The sequence below is a fragment of the Cryptotermes secundus genome, unplaced genomic scaffold (assembly GCF_002891405.2).
Source record: "Cryptotermes secundus unplaced genomic scaffold, Csec_1.0 scaffold2250, whole genome shotgun sequence".
Lineage (NCBI taxonomy): Eukaryota > Metazoa > Arthropoda > Insecta > Blattodea > Kalotermitidae > Cryptotermes > Cryptotermes secundus.
This window is the reverse complement of record NW_019726296.1, coordinates 1-20,003: the sequence shown is the minus strand read 5'-3', so window position 1 is coordinate 20,003 and position 20,003 is coordinate 1. Positions and strand designations below refer to the sequence as shown.

The window sequence follows — 20,003 nt, the reverse complement described above, 5'->3', positions numbered from 1 at the left end:
TGACATTGCAGAACGCTCCCAAGTGAATGATATCACAATTATCTTGAATGACTCTTAAAATTTACAACAGCTTCCGAAATATTCCCTTTTCAAATGTTTCCATTATTAGCTTTATATCGTTTTTCGACATATGTCAATGATATATATACACTCTATATGAAAGTATCCACCCCAAAATAGCAGTGCTCAAATATTCGATAGGGAAATCACTGATTACGATCTGAACCTAAGAAAATATCCTTCAACAATCTCATAAGCATTAAAACAAGAAACCAACACATCACTATATATGTCCTAGACTAAACTACACATTACAATTACAAGAATGCCAACTCTAACAACTTGTGCTTTCCTTTACACAATGTGACTTTTAAGCAGTTTAATAGGTGGAAATAAAATAATTCCCTCATGCTGTATACTACCAGATAGAACATGTAAGCCTGGAAGATCAGATGCCAAGAATGAAATCACTTGTCTATCACACAGAAATACACATACACATACACATACTTACAAATCACTTGCCATCATTCTTCATGCCATAACACATACTCTACACACAACTGTGCCCAGTTTACACTGTCACTGAACAGCACTGCCAGCATAACACCAATGTCAACATGTGTTTCACTTTGCATATCACCTTCTTATAAGCAAGCATTCTTCATGCAAACAAGATATGTACATAAAACGAGAAACTGCTGAATCCACTGTGAGTGAATGGAATTCTTAATATTTTTTAAAACACTACACATCACTGTATACATTATACATAAAAATATAACCTCACACTAGAGCAATTAAACTTCACTTTACACTCGACATTATTGTGACCAAACAACTTACACTATACCCACTACACTACCACAAAAATCTACGATGTAAATACAAATAATAAATTCTGCAATGGGAACTAGAAATTCACTTTGCACCCTCTTCTCACAAGTACATACAATAATGCAAAAAAGAAGTATATAATTTTGACTAATAACCTACACCCCTGTCATATTCAGAAGCTACATACCAAATATGCCCTCATAAAATATAATTCACTCTCAATCCATATAACCACTAATACACATCTCGTGCAAATCACTGTACACACCTCACACGAGATTATTAATAATAGTGCAAGAATAACCTCAAACACACACTGTCTTCCACTACACACCCACTATATTTATATGCACTTACTTTCGTTAAATCGATAAATGTAATTTATGGTGTATTCTTCTTTCACACATACTTTACTTTCGTGGTTCACAGGGGAAACACTTCCATTTCGGTGTGGAACAGACCAAACACAAGTTTGTAAAATTTCGTGCACTCGCCATTAATCGGTCCAGGATAATACACACATTAAAGCTTACCATTTGCACTGTCTCACTCGATATTTAAGATATACTTTCAGGCAGATAATTAATCAAAACTGGAACATATATGTATATAAACACACACACACAACACCGTCTTATTATTTATAAACACATCTTCATACCAGGAAAGAAACATACCTTCATCTTGTACACCGGATATTTACGTCACCGTGACAGGGCAGCCAACCGCTTAACATGACTGAAACAGAAATATCCCATCATCACTTCCATTACAGGACGGTAATTTTTCACCATATTTTTTACACATTTTCGTGTATAATTCATATTCTACTTCCTATTCTGGCAGGGTAATTGGGCGAAACTTATACCAAGCAGTCACTCAATTCGTCCGTATCCATACAGACACAAAGAAGGGAACGACTTCACTGATAATAAAGATTTTTCGTCATAACGTTATGCCATTGGAGGGCAGCATAATGCCATAATATGTAATATTCTGTAGTCATTTGTATCACCGTGGCGGATTCGCAAACTCGTGAGGTGGGAGCGGCATTTTCGACACAATCTAAGCTATCACGTAGCAATACAACATCGGAATATAAGAGCACAGATTGATATTATGGGTGGAAAATCAGTCCACACGCTCAATTTTATAAATAACGTCATATTTCGAATTATATTCCACGTTACGACAGTCCTATATTACGTTCGGTGAAATAGCAGCTTCGCAAATGACGTCACACTTACGTGAACGCAATGAACTACTGCTCATCCGACTGTATCTCAGGGGGTCCCCTTGGGTACCATTCGCTTATGTTAAGTTGTGTTAGGATAGGTTAGATTAGGTTAGGTTAGGTTTGCGCAGTAGACTACTGCGCATCCATCTGTATCTTGGAGGGGGCGAAGCTCGGTAATTTACACTAATGTTAGGTTGTGAGTGTACATTATGATAGGTGTGCGCAAATGAATACTGCGCATAATTATGGTCAGTTCAGCACGGTTTAGCCCTCTTCAATATCTTACGATTGAATGTCTCTTATAGCGTATGAAATCATTATTTATTCATATGGGACATTTTATTTCCGAATTTTCTCACATGATAAACTCTTGCATATATTTTTTGTTACTCTAACTATGTAAGCTATGTAACCTGGGATATATTTCCGTTATTATAATGGTCGTAAATGCATTTTTTCCGAAATATTGACATTGCAGAACGCTCCCAAGTGAATGATATCACAATTATCTTGAACGACTCTTACAATTTACAACAGTTTCCGAAATATTCTCTTTTCAAATGTTTCCATTATTAACTTTATTACGTTTTTCGACATATTTCAAGGATATACATATACTCTATATGAAAGGTATCCATCCCAAAATAGCAGTGCTCAAATATTCGATAGGGAAATCACTAATTACGATATGAACCTAAGAAAATATCCTTAAACGATCTCATAAGCATTAAAACAAGGAACCAACACATCACTATACATGTTCTAGACTAAACTACACATTACAATTACAAGAATGCCAGCTCTAACAACTCGTCCTTTCTTGTACACAATGTGACTTTTAAGCAGTTTAATAGGTGGAAATAAAATAATTCCTTCATGCTGTATACTACCAGATAGAACTTGTAAGCCTGGTAGATCAGATGCCAAGAATGCAATCACTTGTCTATCACACAGAAATACACATACACATACACATACTTACAAATCACTTGCCATCATTCTTCATGCTATAACTCATACTCTACACAAAACTGTGCCCAGTTTACACTGTCACTGAACAGCACTGCCAGCATAACACCAATGTCAACATGTGTTTCTCTTTTCATATCACATTCTTATAAGCAAGCATTCTTCATGCAAACAAGATATGTACACAAAACGGGAATCTTTTGAATCCACTGTGAGTGAATGGAATTCTTAATATTTTTTAAAACACTACACATCACTGTATACATTAACACAAAAATATAACCTCACACTAGAGAATTTAAACTTCACTTTACACTCGACATTATTGTGACCAAAACAACATACACTATACCCACAACACTACCACAAAAAACTACGATGTAAATACAAATAATAAATTCTTCAATGGGAACTAGAAATTCACTTTCCACCCTCTTCTCACAAGTACATACACTAATGCAAAAGAGAAGTATATGATTTTGACTAATAACCTACACACACCTGTCATATTCAGAGGCTACATAACAAATATACCCTCATAAAATCTAATTCACTCTCATTCCATATAACCACTAATACACATATTGTGCAAATCACTGTACACACTTCACACGAGATTATTAATAATAGTGCAAGAATAACCTCAAACACACACTGTCTTTCACTACACACCCACTATACTTATATGCACTTACTTTCGTTAAATCGATAAATGTAATTTATGGTGTATTCTTCCTTCACACATACTTCACTTTCATGGTTCACAGGGAAAACACTTCCATTTCGTTGTGGAACACACCAAACACAAGTTTGTAAAATTTCGTGCACTCGCCATTAATCGGTCCAGGATAATACACACATTAAAGCTTACCATTTGCACTGTCTCACTCAATCTTTAAGATATACTTTCAGGCAGATAATTAATCACAACTGAAACATATATGTATATAAACATACACACACAACACCGTCTTATTATTTATAAACACATCTTCATACCAGGAAAGAAACATACCTTCATCTTGTACACCGGATATTTACGTCACAGTGACAGGGCAGCCAACCGCTTAACATGACTGAAACAGAAATATTCCATTATCAGTTCCATTACAGGACGGTAATTTTTCACCCTATTTTTTACACATTTTCGTGTATAATTCATACTCTACTTCCTATACAGGCAGGGAAATTCGGGCGAAACATATGCCAAGCAGTCACTCAATTCGTCCCGTATTCATTCACGACAAAGAAGGGAACGACTTCACTGATAATAAAGATTTTTCGTCATAACGTTATGCCATTGGAGGGCAGCATAATGCCATAATACGTAATATTCTGTAGTCATTTCTATCACCGTGGCGGATTCGCAAACTCGTGAGGTGGGAGCGGCATTTTCGACACAATCTAAGCTATCACGTAGCAATACAACATCGGAATATAAGAGCACAGATTGATATTATGGGTGGAAAAACAGTCCACACGCTCAATTTTATAAATAACGTCATATTTCGAATTATATTCCACGTTACGACAGTCCTATATTACGTTCGGTGAAATAGCAGCTTCGCAAATGACGTCACACTTACGTGTACGCAGTGAACTACTGCGCATCCGACTGTATCTCAGGGGGTCCCCTTGGGTACCATTCGCTTATGTTAGGTTGCGTTAGGTTAGGTTAGATTAGGTTTGCGCAGTAGTCTACTGCGCATCCATCTGTATCTTGGAGGGGGCGAAGCTCGGTAATTTACACTAATGTTAGGTTGTGAGTGTACATTATGATAGGTGTGCGCAAATGAATACTGCGCATAATTATGGTCAGTTCAGCACGGTTTAGCCCTCTTCAATATCTTACGATTGAATGTCTCTTATAGCGTATGAAATCATTATTTATTCATATGGGACATTTTATTTCCGAATTTTCTCACATGATAAACTCTTGCATATATTTTTCTGTTACTCTAACTACGTAAGCTATGTAACCTGGGATATATTTCCGTTATTATAATGGTCGTAAATGCATTTTTTCCGAAATATTGACATTGCAGAACGCTCCCAAGTGAATGATATCACAATTATCTTGAATGACTCTTACAATTTACAACAGTTTCCGAAATATTCTCTTTTCAAATGTTTCCATTATTAACTTTATTACGTTTTTCGACATATGTCAAGGATATACATATACTCTATATGAATGGTATCCACCCCAAAATAGCAGTGCTCAAATATTTGATAGGGAAATCACTGATTACGATCTGAACCTAAGAAAATATCCTTCAACGATCTCATAAGCATTAAAACAAGAAACCAACACATCACTATATATGTTCTAGACTAAACTACACATTACAATTACAAGAATGCCAGCTCTAACAACTCGTGCTTTCCTGTACACAATGTCACTTTTAAGCAGTTTAATAGGTGCAAATAAAATAATTTCCTCATGCTGTGTACTACCAGATAGAACATGTAAGCCTGGAAGATCAGATGCCAAGAATGCAATCACTTGTCTATCACACAGAAATACACATACACATACATATACTTACAAATCACTTGCCATCATTCTTCATGCTATAACACATACTCTACACACAACTGTGCCCAGTTTACACTGTCACTGAACAGCACTGCCAGCATAACACCAATGTCAACATGTGTTTCACTTTGCATATCACCTTCTTATAAGCAAGCATTCTTCATGCAAACAAGATATGTACATAAAACGGGAAACTTTTGAATCCACTGTGAGTGAATGGAATTCTTAATATTTTTTAAAACACTACACATCACTGTATACATTATACACAAAAATATAACCTCACACTAGAGAATTTAAACTTCACTTTACACTCGACATTATTGTGACCAAAACAACATACACTATACCCACAACACTACCACAAAAAACTACGATGTAAATACAAATAATAAATTCTTCAATGGGAACTAGAAATTCACTTTGCACCCTCTTCTCACAAGTACATACACTAATGCAAAAAAAGAAGTATATCATTTTGACTAATAACCTACACACACCTGTCATATTCAGAGGCTACATAACAAATATGCCCTCATAAAATCTAATTCACTCTCAATCCATATAACCACTAATACACATCTTGTGCAAATCACTGTACACACTTCACACGAGATTATTAATAATAGTGCAAGAATAACCTCAAACACACACTGTCTTTCACTACACACCCACTATACTTATATGCACTTACTTTCGTTAAATCGATAAATGTAATTTATGGTGTATTCTTCCTTCACACATACTTCACTTTCATGGTTCACAGGGAAAACACTTCCATTTCGTTGTGGAACAGACCAAACACAAGTTTGTAAAATTTCGTGCACTCGCCATTAATCGGTCCAGGATAATACACACATTAAAGCTTACCATTTGCACTGTCTCACTCAATCTTTAAGATATACTTTCAGGCAGATAATTAATCACAACTGAAACATATATGTATATAAACATACACACACAACACCGTCTTATTATTTATAAACACATCTTCATACCAGGAAAGAAACATACCTTCATCTTGTACACCGGATATTTACGTCACAGTGACAGGGCAGCCAACCGCTTAACATGACTGAAACAGAAATATTCCATTATCAGTTCCATTACAGGACGGTAATTTTTCACCCTATTTTTTACACATTTTCGTGTATAATTCATACTCTACTTCCTATTCAGGCAGGGAAATTCGGGCGAAACATATGCCAAGCAGTCACTCAATTCGTCCCGTATCCATTCACGACAAAGAAGGGAACGACTTCACTGATAATAAAGATTTTTCGTCATAACGTTATGCCATTGGAGGGCAGCATAATGCCATAATACGTAATATTCAGTAGTCATTTCTATCACCGTGGCGGATTCGCAAACTCGTGAGGTGGGAGCGGCATTTTCGACACAATCTAAGCTATCACGTAGCAATACAACATCGGAATATAAGAGCACAGATTGATATTATGGGTGGAAAAACAGTCCACACGCTCAATTTTATAAATAACGTCATATTTCGAATTATATTCCACGTTACGACAGTCCTATATTACGTTCGGTGAAATAGCAGCTTCGCAAATGACGTCACACTTACGTGTACGCAGTGAACTACTGCGCATCCAACTGTATCTCAGGGGGTCCCCTTGGGTACCATTCGCTTATGTTAGGTTGCGTTAGGTTAGGTTAGGTTTGCGCCGTAGACTACTGCGCATCCATCTGTATCTTGGAGGGGGCGAAGCTCGGTAATTTACACTAATGTTAGGTTGTGAGTGTACATTATGATAGGTGTGCTCAAATGAATACTGCGCATAATTATGGTCAGTTCAGCACGGTTTAGCCCTCTTCAATATCTTACGATTGAATGTCTCTTATAGCGTATGAAATCATTATTTATTCATATGGGACATTTTATTTCCGAATTTTCTCACATGATAAACTCTTGCATATATTTTTCTCTTACTCTAAGTACGTAAGCTATGTAACCTGGGATATATTTCCGTTATTATAATGGTCGTAAATGCATTTTTTCCGAAATATTGGCATTGCAGTACGCTCCCAAGTGAATGATATCACAATTATCTTGAATGACTTACAATTTACAACATTTTCCGAAATATTCTCTTTTCAAATGTTTCCATTATAAACTTTATTACGTTTTTCGACATATGTCAAGGATATACATATACTCATTATGAAAGTTATCCACCCCAAAATAGCAGTGCTCAAATATTCGATAGGAAAATCACTGATTACGATCTGAACCTAAGAAAATATCCTTCAACGATCTCATAAGCATTAAAACAAGAAACCAACACATCACTATACATGTTCTAGACTAAACTACACATTTCAATTACAAGAATGCCAGCTCTAAGAACTCGTGATTTCCTGTACACAATGTATACAAGGCTTATAGTAGAGGGGTAATTCCCCTTTATAGACTTACAATCTATCACTTGTCAACCTCAGCCACTCTACTCATTATCAATCCGTGATTATTCTCAGCTAATCATAAAGACATTGGAACTTTATATTTTATCTTTAGGGCCTGGTCAGGAATGGTCGGAACTTCTTTAAGAATGTTAATCCGAACCGAACTAGGTCAACCTGGGTCTCTTATCGGAGATGATCAAATCTACAACGTAATTGTAACGGCTCACGCCTTCGTAATAATTTTCTTCATGGTAATACCAATCATAATTGGGGGATTCGGGAACTGATTAGTGCCTTTAATACTCGGTGCCCCAGATATGGCCTTCCCCCGAATAAACAACATAATATTCTGATTACTGCCCCCATCACTAACGCTACTCTTAACCAGAAATATAGTAGAAAGAGGGGCTGGAACAGGATGGACAGTTTATCCTCCTCTCGCCAGAGGTATTGCGCATGCTGGGGCGTCCTTAGACCTGGCTATCTTCTCATTACACTTGGCAGGTGTTTCCTCAATCCTGGGGGCAGTAAACTTTATCTCAACAACAATCAACATAAAGCCCGCAAGCATAAGACCAGATCGAATTCCCTTGTTTGTGTGAGCTGTAGCAATTACAGCCCTACTACTACTACTACTATCATTGCCGGTTCTAGCAGGGGCAATCACTATGCTATTAACAGACCGAAACCTTAACACATCTTTCTTCGATCCCGCGGGGAGGGGGGACCCGATTCTATATCAACATTTGTTTTGATTCTTCGGGCACCCAGAAGTTTATATTTTAATTCTACCGGGGTTTGGTATGATCTCACACATCATCTGTCATGAAAGAGGTAAAAAGGAGGCCTTCGGAAACCTGGGAATAATCTTCGCTATACTAGCGATTGGTCTTCTGGGGTTTGTAGTATGGGCACACCACATATTTACAGTAGGAATAGATGTTGATACTCGGGCCTACTTCACATCAGCCACTATAATCATTGCGGTACCAACCGGAATCAAAATTTTTAGCTGGTTGGCAACAGTGTATGGATCACAGCTGTCATATAGAGCAACGTGCCTATGATCATTAGGCTTCGTGTTCTTATTCACCATGGGGGGTTTAACAGGAGTGGTACTAGCAAACTCATCAATTGACATTATTCTCCACGATACTTATTACGTCGTAGCCCACTTCCATTATGTGTTATCAATGGGGGCGGTATTTGCAATCATAGCCGGCTTCATTCAATGGTACCCTTTATTCACAGGATTAACCTTAAACCCTAAGTGATTAAAAGCACAATTCATAGTGATATTTGTAGGGGTAAACATAACATTTTTCCCACAACACTTCCTAGGGTTGGCGGGAATGCCCCGACGATACTCAGACTACCCGGACGCCTACACAACATGAAATATTATCTCCTCCGTCGGAGCAACCACCTCATTCGTAAGAGTCCTTATATTCATCTTCATTGTCTGAGAAAGAATAAGAACAAACCGACAAATTCTCTTCCCAACACAGACAAGAAACTCAATTGAAGGGCTACAAAACCTACCGCCAGCAGAACATAGATACTCAGAACTACCAACTATTGTTATACTGAAATAATCAACACTAATTAATCTATTTTGGCAGATAAGTGCGGTGGATTTAAGCTCCACACATAAAGCTCGCAAGCTTTTCTTAGAAATGACAACATGGGCAAATATAAACCTACAGGACAGAGCGTCACCTATTATAGAACAACTAATTTCATTCCACGACCACACACTAATAATTATTTTAATAATCCTCACAGTAGTGGCCTACATAATAACCACTTTAGCCCTCAATAAAAACACCAACCGATTCGTACTAGAAGGCCAAATAATCGAAGTAGCATGAACAATCGTCCCAGCAATTATTTTAATTTTTATTGCAATGCCGTCCTTACGACTACTTTATCTTATAGATGAAATCCACGAACCAACACTAACCCTTAAAGTGATCGGACACCAATGGTACTGGAGATATNAATAATCGAAGTAGCGTGGACAATCGTCCCAGCAATCATTTTAATCTTTATTGCAATACCGTCCTTACGACTACTTTATCTTATAGACGAAATCCACGAACCAACACTAACGCTTAAAGTGATCGGACACCAATGGTATTGAAGATATGAATACTCAGACTTTATTAAAGTAGAATTCGACTCATACATAACACCACAAGACAGAGAAGACAAAAGAACTTTCCGCCTATTAGACACAGATAATCACACCGTGCTCCCAATAAATTCATTCATCCGAATTATTGTCACAGCAGCCGACGTACTGCACTCATGGACAGTTCCAAGACTAGGGGTCAAAACAGACGCCACACCAGGGCGGCTCAATCAGTGTAGATTCCTTATAAACCGGCCTGGTTTATTTTACGGGCAGTGCTCAGAAATCTGCGGGGCAAACCACAGCTTCATGCCAATTGTAGTTGAAAGAGTTAACACTAACACATTCATTAACTGAGTATCAAGCGTAAGAGAATCATCAGATGACTGAAAGCAAGTAGTGGTCTCTTAAACCAGTAAATAGTAAATTAGCAATTACTTCTGATGAAAAGAGTTAGTTAATAAATAATATTGGTATGTCAAACCAAAGTAGCTCCACGAGCACTTTTTTAATGCCACAAATAATACCAATAAGATGATTAAGACTATTCATTATATTCTCAGCCACTTTAATCTTATTCACAACACTAAATTACTACACAATAAACCCAAAAACCAAAACGAAAAGAGAAAAAGAGGCCCCCTCAAAGAAAATATTGGCCTGAAAATGATAAGAAACCTATTCTCAGTATTTGACCCATCAACAAGAAACCTATACCTATCTTTAAACTGACTTAGAACTTTCCTAGGATTAACCCTCATTCCAATAAGAATATGATTAACCCCTTCCCGATATCCGCTGCTGTGAAATACATTATTAACAAAACTACACAACGAATTCAAACCCCTCCTAGGAGAAAAGAGAACCAACAAAGGAAGAACTTTTCTATTCATCTCCTTATTCTCGTTAATCTTATTTAACAACTTCTTAGGCCTATTTCCATACGTCTTCACCAGAACAAGACATCTAGTCATAACACTAACACTAGCCCTGCCTTTATGGCTAAGATTTATAGTATTTGGTTGGATCAACAACACAAACCACATATTCGAACATCTAGTCCCACAAGGAACCCCTACACCCCTAATACCGTTCATAGTTTGCATCGAAACGATCAGAAACATTATCCGACCAGGAACACTAGCAGTCCGACTAACAGCAAATATAATTGCAGGGCACCTCTTATTAACCTTACTAGGAAATAATGGGCCAACAATCACACAACCTCTTCTAGGGATATTAATTCTCGCACAAATCTTACTACTAATCCTAGAATCAGCTGTGGCAGTAATCCAATCATATGTATTTGCGGTCCTAAGAACTTTGTACTCTAGAGAAGTCAATTAATGACAAGACACAGAAACCACCCATTCCACTTAGTGGAACAAAGACCTTGGCCGCTAACGGGGGCTATTGGAGCCATAGTAACAATATCTGGCATAATCAAGTGATTCCACCAATACAACCAAGAACTATTAACAATAGGAGGATTAATCATAATCTTAACTATAATCCAATGATGACGAGATATTGTACGAGAGGGGACATACCAAGGCCTACACACGAAGAAAGTAACCAAGGGGTTGCGGTGGGGTATAATTCTATTTATCATCTCAGAAGTATTCTTCTTCATTTCCTTCTTCTGGGCATTCTTCCACAGAAGACTGTCGCCCACCATTGAACTAGGTTCTACTTGGCCCCCAACCGGAATCCTACCTTTTAACCCAATACAAATCCCTTTACTAAATACAGCAATCCTCCTTGCATCAGGAGTAACAGTCACATGGGCTCACCACGGCCTTCTAGAAAACAACCACACACAAAGAATACAAGGATTGTTCTTCACAGTAATCCTCGGAGATTATTTCACGATCCTCCAAGCATATGAATATGTGGAAGCCTCCTTCACAATTGCAGACTCAAGCTACGGATCCACCTTCTTCGTAGCCACAGGGTTCCACGGCCTACACGTAATCATTGGAACTACATTTCTTCTAACATGCCTGCTACGTCAAATAAATCTACATTTCTCATCAAATCACCACTTCGGATTTGAAGCAGCCGCATGATATTGACACTTCGTAGACGTAGTATGATTATTCCTATACATTTCAATTTACTGATGAGGAAGATAAAATAAGCCTATCTAATATAATAAGTATGTTTGACTTCCAATCAAGACGTTTGTATTAACAAGATAAGTAATTATAACAATCACAGCCGTGGTAATACTAGCCCTAATGGTAACAGCAGCCGTTATAGTTCTAACTTCTGTGCTATCCAAAAAAACATCGAAGACCGGGAAAAAAGATCACCATTCGAATGTGGGTTCGACCCAAAAAGATCTGCACGACTACCTTTCTCATTACGGTTCTTCCTTATTGCTGTAATCTTCCTGATCTTCGACGTAGAAATCGCACTACTACTTCCAATAACCGTAGTAATACTATCATCGAACATAAAATCCTGAATAACAATCAGATCTATTTTCCTATTAATCCTAATTATTGGCCTATACCATGAATGAAATCAAGGGGCGCTAGAATGGGCCAACTAAAAACGAAAAAGGGGGCTGTAGTTAAACATAACATTTGGGTTGCATTCAAAAAGTACTATAGGGTCTGCCTCACCAAAAGTAAGAAGTGAACTATCACGATCAATTTCGACTTGATTTAAATTGGTAAAAATTACCCTTGCTTTAATTAATTGAAACTAAATAGAGGTATATCACTGTTAATGATAAAACTGAACCAAGAAGTTTCAATTAAGGAAGTGTGGGGTCAAATGAAAGCTGCTAACTTATCATTCTAGCGGTTAAACTCCGTTTACATTTCTATTTATGTAGTTTAACAAAAACACTACATTTTCACTGTAGAAATAAAGGAGCTTTCATAAATACTACTTGAAGGAATATAAACCTCAATAACATCTTCAATGTTATACTCTAAATATAAGATATTCAAGTAAGCAATAAATATTAAGACAACAACTCATATAACAAAAAACATCAAAAACAACCTCAAGTTATTGTACTGTCACCACTGATTGGTCTTGCCTAAAAATATCATAAATCAATACATACCTTGGCCCCCTAAGCGCTCTGCCCACCCAAAATCAGAAACCCTCAGAGAATAACCTAACGACAAAGGACGAAAGGACACCCCATAAGTAGAAAAATAAGGCATAAACCACATTGAACCAGAAAACACTGTACACCTATAACAGAAAAAATAAATTAGTGAACCCCCTAAATTAAACCTAGACAACTCATAACCAATTCAACCCCCTAATGAGCTAATAAAAATAGTCAAAAACTTCAAATAAAAAGGAAGACAAACTATACCGGGCACATGAAAAGTCGTCCATCTCAATAATCTCCCCCCGAAAACAGCAACCAACATCAAGCCAACCATGCCACACAACATCATGAAACTAGCATCACTAACATTATAGAAAGAAGACAGATTAAAATCACCACAAAAAACGTAATAAAACAAATGAAAAGAATAACAAACAGTCAGCCCCGTAGAAACAAAAAACAACAAAAATCCCACCAAGTTAATATATCTGAAAGAAGCCGCCTCCAAAATAAGATCTTTAGAATAAAACCCCGCGAGAAAAGGCATACCACATAAGGCAAAACTAGAAACACCTAAACAAACTGAAGTAAAAGGTATTTGAACTGACAAATTACCCATAAAACGAATGTCTTGAGAATCCCTCATCGTATGAATAATAAGGCCCGCACACATAAAAAGCAGAGCCTTAAATAAAGCATGGGTTAACAAGTGAAAAAAAGCCAAACTAACAAGACCAACAGAAATAGCACTAATTATTAAACCCAGCTGTCTTAAAGTAGACAAAGCAATGATCCTCCTCAAATCATATTCAAAATTAGCCCCCAACCCTGCTATAAACATTGTCAAGCCGGAAATAACAAGAAGAAGAATACACAACCAATCGTCAAAGACAGGTCTGAAACGAATTAAAAGATAAACCCCAGCAGTAACCAAAGTAGAAGAGTGAACTAAGGCAGAAACAGGAGTAGGGGCAGCCATCGCAGCTGGCAGCCAAGAAGAAAAAGGAAGCTGAGCGCTTTTAGTTATAGCGGCCAAAACGACCAACAAAGAGATTAAAGTCATTTCAAAAGAGCCCCTCAAAAAATCTAAATAATAGATATAATTCCAACTACCAAAGTTAACTATCCAAGCAATAACTATTAACAAAGCGACATCTCCAACACGATTAGAAAGAACAGTCAATATGCCAGCATTATAAGACCTCACATTCTGATAATAAATTACCAAACAATAAGAAACCAGCACAAGCCCGTCCCAACCCAGTAAAATTCTAATTATATTAGGTCTAATAATTAAAAACATTATAGAAAGAACAAACATCAAGACCAGCAAGATGAAACGATTAATATTTAAATCACGGTGTATATAATCGTCTCTGTACAAAATAACTAAAGAAGAAATAAAAAAAAACAAACCCCATAAAAATTAAAGATATTCAATCAAGCAAGAAAGTCATAACAACTCTGCTAGAATTCAATGTAATAATCTCCCACTCAATAAAATAAACTAAATCGTTCAACACAAAAAAAAGACCGCAAACAAACAAACACACACCAGCAAAAAACAAAAAAAAACAAAACTAATAAAGCAAATAGATAAATAGAACATAGGCCTAAGGTAAGAACACATCACTGACCCCACAAATCAGCATTTTTATTAAACTACTCAAGCAATTATAACCAAAGCATAACAACATCCCCCTTTATAATAAAAAGATTCAACGGAAGCCAATGAAGAAACAATAATAAAAACTCACGAGAATAGCCCAAAGAACACGAATAAACACCAGAATAATAAGCCCCGTGTTGTCTATAAGAGAAAAGATATAAAGTGTAAGCAGCTCTAAAGAAAGACAAAATTACCAAAAACAACATACTAACTCAAGACCAAGAAACTAAACTATTAAGTAGTCTAATCTCCCCTAAAAGATTCAAAGAAGGGGGGGCAGCCATATTACAAGCACTCAACAAAACCATCAAAATGCTATTCTAGGTACAAAACTCAACAAACCACGACTAATCAACAAGCTACGGCTACCTGTCCGCTCATAAGAAATATTTGCCAAACAAAACCCAGAAGAACACAAACCATGCGCAATCATTAAAGCAAAGGAGCCACAAACCCCCCAATATCTCAAAGTCATAATACCACCAATAACAAGGCCTATGTGAGCAACAGAAGAGTAAGCAATTAATGATTTAAGGTCCGTCTGACGCATACAAATTAATCTAACCAAAAACCCCCCTACCAATCTTACAGAAGTCCAAACCAACCCAAAACTAAAAAACCTCACCAAAACAGGAAAAATACGCAATAAACCATATCCTCCTAATTTAAGCAAAACCCCAGCTAAAATCATTGAACCAGACACAGGGGCCTCCACATGGGCCTTAGGTAATCATAAATGAACTAAAAACATGGGCATCCTAACCAAAAAGGCAAAAATCATACAAAAATACAAGAAACAGCTAAAAACTTCTGCCCCAGCCAAAATAAAGAAACTAACAGAACGTAAAGAACTAAAAACAAAAAAAATCCCCACCAGCATGGGAAGAGAAGCTAATAAAGTGTAAAAGAGTAAATAAATACCCGCCTGAAGCCGCTCTGGTTGATACCCTCAACCCAAAATAATAAAAACAGTAGGAATAAGACTACTCTCAAAGAAAATATAAAAAGAAAACAAGCCCACTCTCCCAAAAGTACAAAACAAGAAAATAACCAACAAAACAACAAAAAACAAAAACAAGCCCGAATAATAAGCGGAACGTAAAACAGGCTCTCTAGCCATAATCATCAAAACACAAATCCAGAATCTTAATAAAATCAACCCATAAGAAAGATAATCACAACCAAACATGTAACTAATGCTTCCCCAACCTATAAACAAGGAAAAATAAAAAAGAAAGAGAAAGAAGTCACAAAAAATAAACCATGAACCAGCCACCAACCCTCGACCAAAAAACACAAAGGGATTAAAAAAAAGAGGAAATAAAAACCTTAACACTGCAAGACTCTACAAGACTGAAAAAAAATCATTACCAAACCCGCGGATCATAGACACTAAAATAGACAAACCCAGCGCCCCTTCGCACACAGAAAAAACTAAAAAAAGCATAACAAAATAAAGTTCATAATCATAACAACAAAGATAAAAATAAATAACAACAAAAAGAACCAAATAAATAAATTCCAATCTCAACAAAGTAGCCAACAAGTGCTTACGATTAGAAGAAGAAACCCAAATACCACAAAAGAAAAGAAAAGAGAAATAAAGATGTATTAACATTCTAAATAGTTTTAATAATTTAATGAAAATATTGGTCTTGTAAACCAAAAATAAGTACGACCTTTTAAAACTTCAAGGGAAAGAGCTTTTACCCCCGTCAATAACCTCCAAAGTTAACATTTTAAAATTAAACTACCCCTTGAAATCAAAAAACTAATTGCAGCAAGAACACTATTAGGAATAACATTCACACAAATAAATCACCCCTTAGCCATAGGGCTGCTGCTATTAACGCAAACAATAATAGTATGCTTAATCAGAGGTTTAATACACCAAAGATTCTGATTCCAATACATCCCATTCATAGTTTTTGTTGGAGGGATATTAGTACTGTTCATCTACGTAGCAAGACTTGCATCAAATGAAATATTTACACTATCCACAAAAATAGTGATCGTATCAACCAGAGCAATATTAGCATCAACAATAATAAGAAATACAACCCCCCTCGCCAGAAGAGACTCAACAACACACTATGCAACAAGAAACGAAACCATACTAATAATAAGAAAATTATATAACCAACCAAGAGGAAGCATAACCATCATAATAGCGCTATACCTACTAATAACACTAATTGTAGCAGTAAAAATTACTGACGTATCAAAAGGCCCATTACGACAGACAACATAAATGAACAAACCCATACGCACGTCCCACCCCTTAATCAAAATTGCCAACGGAGCCCTAATTGATCTCCCCACCCCCACTAACATTAGAACATGGTGAAACTTCGGCTCCTTATTAGGAGTGTGCTTAATCGCACAAATCGCCACAGGGCTATTCCTCGCCATACATTATTGCCCTAATACAGAAACTGCTTTTTCCAGAGTAGCACACATTTGCCGAGACGTAAACTATGGGTGAATCCTACGAACTATGCATGCCAACGGAGCATCGATATTCTTCATCTGTATCTACTTACATATTGGACGAAACATTTACTATGGATCGTACAAACTAATACACACCTGATCAATCGGGGTGCTAATCCTATTCACAACAATAGCAACAGCCTTCCTGGGGTACGTATTGCCATGAGGACAAATATCCTTTTGAGGAGCAACAGTAATTACAAACCTCCTATCAGCAGTCCCTTATATTGGCACAACCCTAGTCCAATGAATATGGGGGGGTTTCGCAGTAGACAACGCCACATTAACGCGATTCTTCGCCCTTCACTTCCTCATACCATTCGTAATCGCAGCAATAGCAATAGTACATCTGTTGTTCCTACACCAAACAGGGTCAACCAACCCCTTAGGTCTAAAAAGAGACACAGATAAAATCCCGTTCCACCCGTACTTCGTAACCAAAGACATCGTGGGCTTCATCGTCCTATTCACAGCCCTGTCAACCCTCTCCCTGAAAGAGCCATATCTCCTTAGAGACCCAGATAACTTCATCCCGGCCAACCCATTGGTAACCCCAGTACACATCCAACCAGAATGATACTTCCTATTTGCATATGCAATCCTACGATCAATCCCCAACAAACTAGGAGTTATCGCCCTAGTAATATCCATTGCGATCTTATTCGCCCTGCCAGCCTACAAATCAAAATTTACAGGAACCCAATTCTACCCCACCAACCAACTAATATTTTGAACCATAACTAACACCGTAATCCTACTAACATGAATTGGGGCCCGCCCAGTAGAAGACCCTTACATTGTAACGGGGCAAATCCTAACAACAATTTACTTCATATACTACATCATTACACCCTTAACAACAAAACACTGAGACCAACTAAATAAATAGTTATAAAGCTACAAGGATAAGCATGTGTTTTGAAAGCACAAATAAAGGGGTTAAAACCCCCTAATAACTTACTACAATACTTAAAATAATATACATTAAAAATGGGGGAAAAGAAACAGCCTAACCCCCAAAAAGAACAACAAAAAATTTAAAGACAAAGGTAAAAACCCCCTCCATGCCAAATACATCAACCTATCATATCGAAACCGAGGGAGCGTGCCCCGAACCCAAATAAACAAATAAGAAAGAAAAGAAAGCTTAATATAAAAGAAAAGAGAATTCAAATCACACCCTAAGAAAATAATACAAAATAACAGTCTCATAAACAAAATACTCGCATACTCAGCAAGAAAAATCAAAGCGAACCCCCCTGCACCATACTCAATATTAAATCCAGAAACTAACTCAGACTCGCCTTCAGCAAAATCAAAAGGAGTACGATTAGTTTCGGCCAAACAAGAAATAAACCAAACCAAAGAAAGAGGAAAAGTAAAAAAAATCAACCACAAATAAGTCTGAAAGTAATGAAAACTGACCAAAAACTGACCAAATCATAACTACAAACCAAAAAAACAAAAGACAATAAAATCAAAGCCACACTTACCTCATAAGAAATCGTTTGCGCCACAGAACGAAGTCCCCCTAATAAAGAATAATTAGAATTAGAGGACCACCCAGCAACTATAACAGTGTAAACACCCAGGCTAGTGCAACACAAAAAAAACAACAAACCTAAACTAAAAGAAATAAAACCTCTAAAATAAGGCACCTGTAATGCCGTGGTGCGGGGGGCGTGGAGGTAGCCCTCCCGCTGCCGCCACTGTTATGCCCTAGCGGCGCAGGGGGGCGTGGAGTCAGCCTCCTCTGCTACCACCGTAACACTGCAAGTAGGGGGGCGTGGAGTTATCCCTCCTCGCCTCCACTAGTTATGTCGTAAACTGGTACTACTGGTAACGTCGTGCCGTCGGGGGTGTGCAGGTACCCCTCCTTGCCTCCACTGGTTATGCTGTAAGGCGTTAACGCAATCATCCTAGCTTACCCTTAGCTAGGATTCTCCTATATCGGAGATTCCTTCTGTCATACAAGCTGCCACCATCTATTTTCTGTTCTTTCAATTGTGGGGACTAATCCCTGGCATGTAGTCATACCCCTTCTTGACCACTCCTCCCTTAGTTTACAGGTAGCGTCTAAATACTTATTAATACCCTTTATCATTCTATCTTAAAAGGGCGTTGCTGTCGAGGCTACCATACTCTGCCTGTGTGGCAGGAGCCTATCCCTGTCGATTCTTATCTTCGTAAGCGTTCGGCTGCTGTTGCAACTCTCATTTTGAATAGGACCTTCTGGATGGGTCGAGGAAGGTGGTTGTGGAGTGTGAATCACAATCCCCGGTACATCCTACTCTATCTATTCTATCTATTTACACTCTGATATTTACATGATATACACTATTTACACTGTTAACAAGGCCGACTTTCAGTCGGAACTACATCGTGAAGTGATTTGCTGCTACGCTAGGAACCTCCCCCTTCGGGGGGTAAAACTGGAGTCTCTCTCTCTCTCTTTGACTCCTGACTATCGGCAAGGATTACTCTTTCCACGTAATCCTGTTCTCTCACTACTCGTTAAATACAGTTACACTGTCCTCCGTTCTTTCACTCTTATACAAGCTACCCCTAGTTCTACACCTTAAACCCACATATTAAAACCAACATACTATATATATCCTACGC

At 37.5% G+C, this 20,003-nt stretch overlaps 1 protein-coding gene, 1 long non-coding RNA gene and 2 pseudogenes across 3 annotated transcripts in view; 2 read left to right on the top strand and 2 right to left on the bottom strand.

Moving 5' to 3' along the window:
- LOC111864190 overlaps positions 1–6,671 on the bottom strand; it is a 25,491-nt gene extending 18,820 nt beyond the window's left edge. For both annotated transcript variants that reach the window (XR_004512995.1, XR_004512996.1), the window contains exons 1-3: positions 6,597–6,671; positions 4,059–4,119; positions 1,515–1,575 (exon numbers count right to left, since the gene is read on the bottom strand). This is a non-coding gene — a long non-coding RNA (uncharacterized LOC111864190). The remainder of the gene's footprint in view (positions 1–1,514; positions 1,576–4,058; positions 4,120–6,596) is intronic.
- Positions 6,672–7,934: 1,263 nt separating this feature from the next.
- On the top strand, positions 7,935–9,670 carry LOC117282285 (annotated as a pseudogene).
- A 3,526-nt stretch (positions 9,671–13,196) lies between these two features.
- Positions 13,197–14,311, bottom strand: LOC111864191 (NADH-ubiquinone oxidoreductase chain 5-like). The gene is given in 1 exon segment (XM_033751342.1): positions 13,197–14,311. A coding segment is annotated over 1 exon segment (1,071 nt). The 5' UTR covers positions 14,283–14,311; the 3' UTR covers positions 13,197–13,211.
- A 2,427-nt stretch (positions 14,312–16,738) lies between these two features.
- LOC117282286 lies at positions 16,739–18,769 on the top strand (annotated as a pseudogene).
- Positions 18,770–20,003: the final 1,234 nt, after the last annotated feature.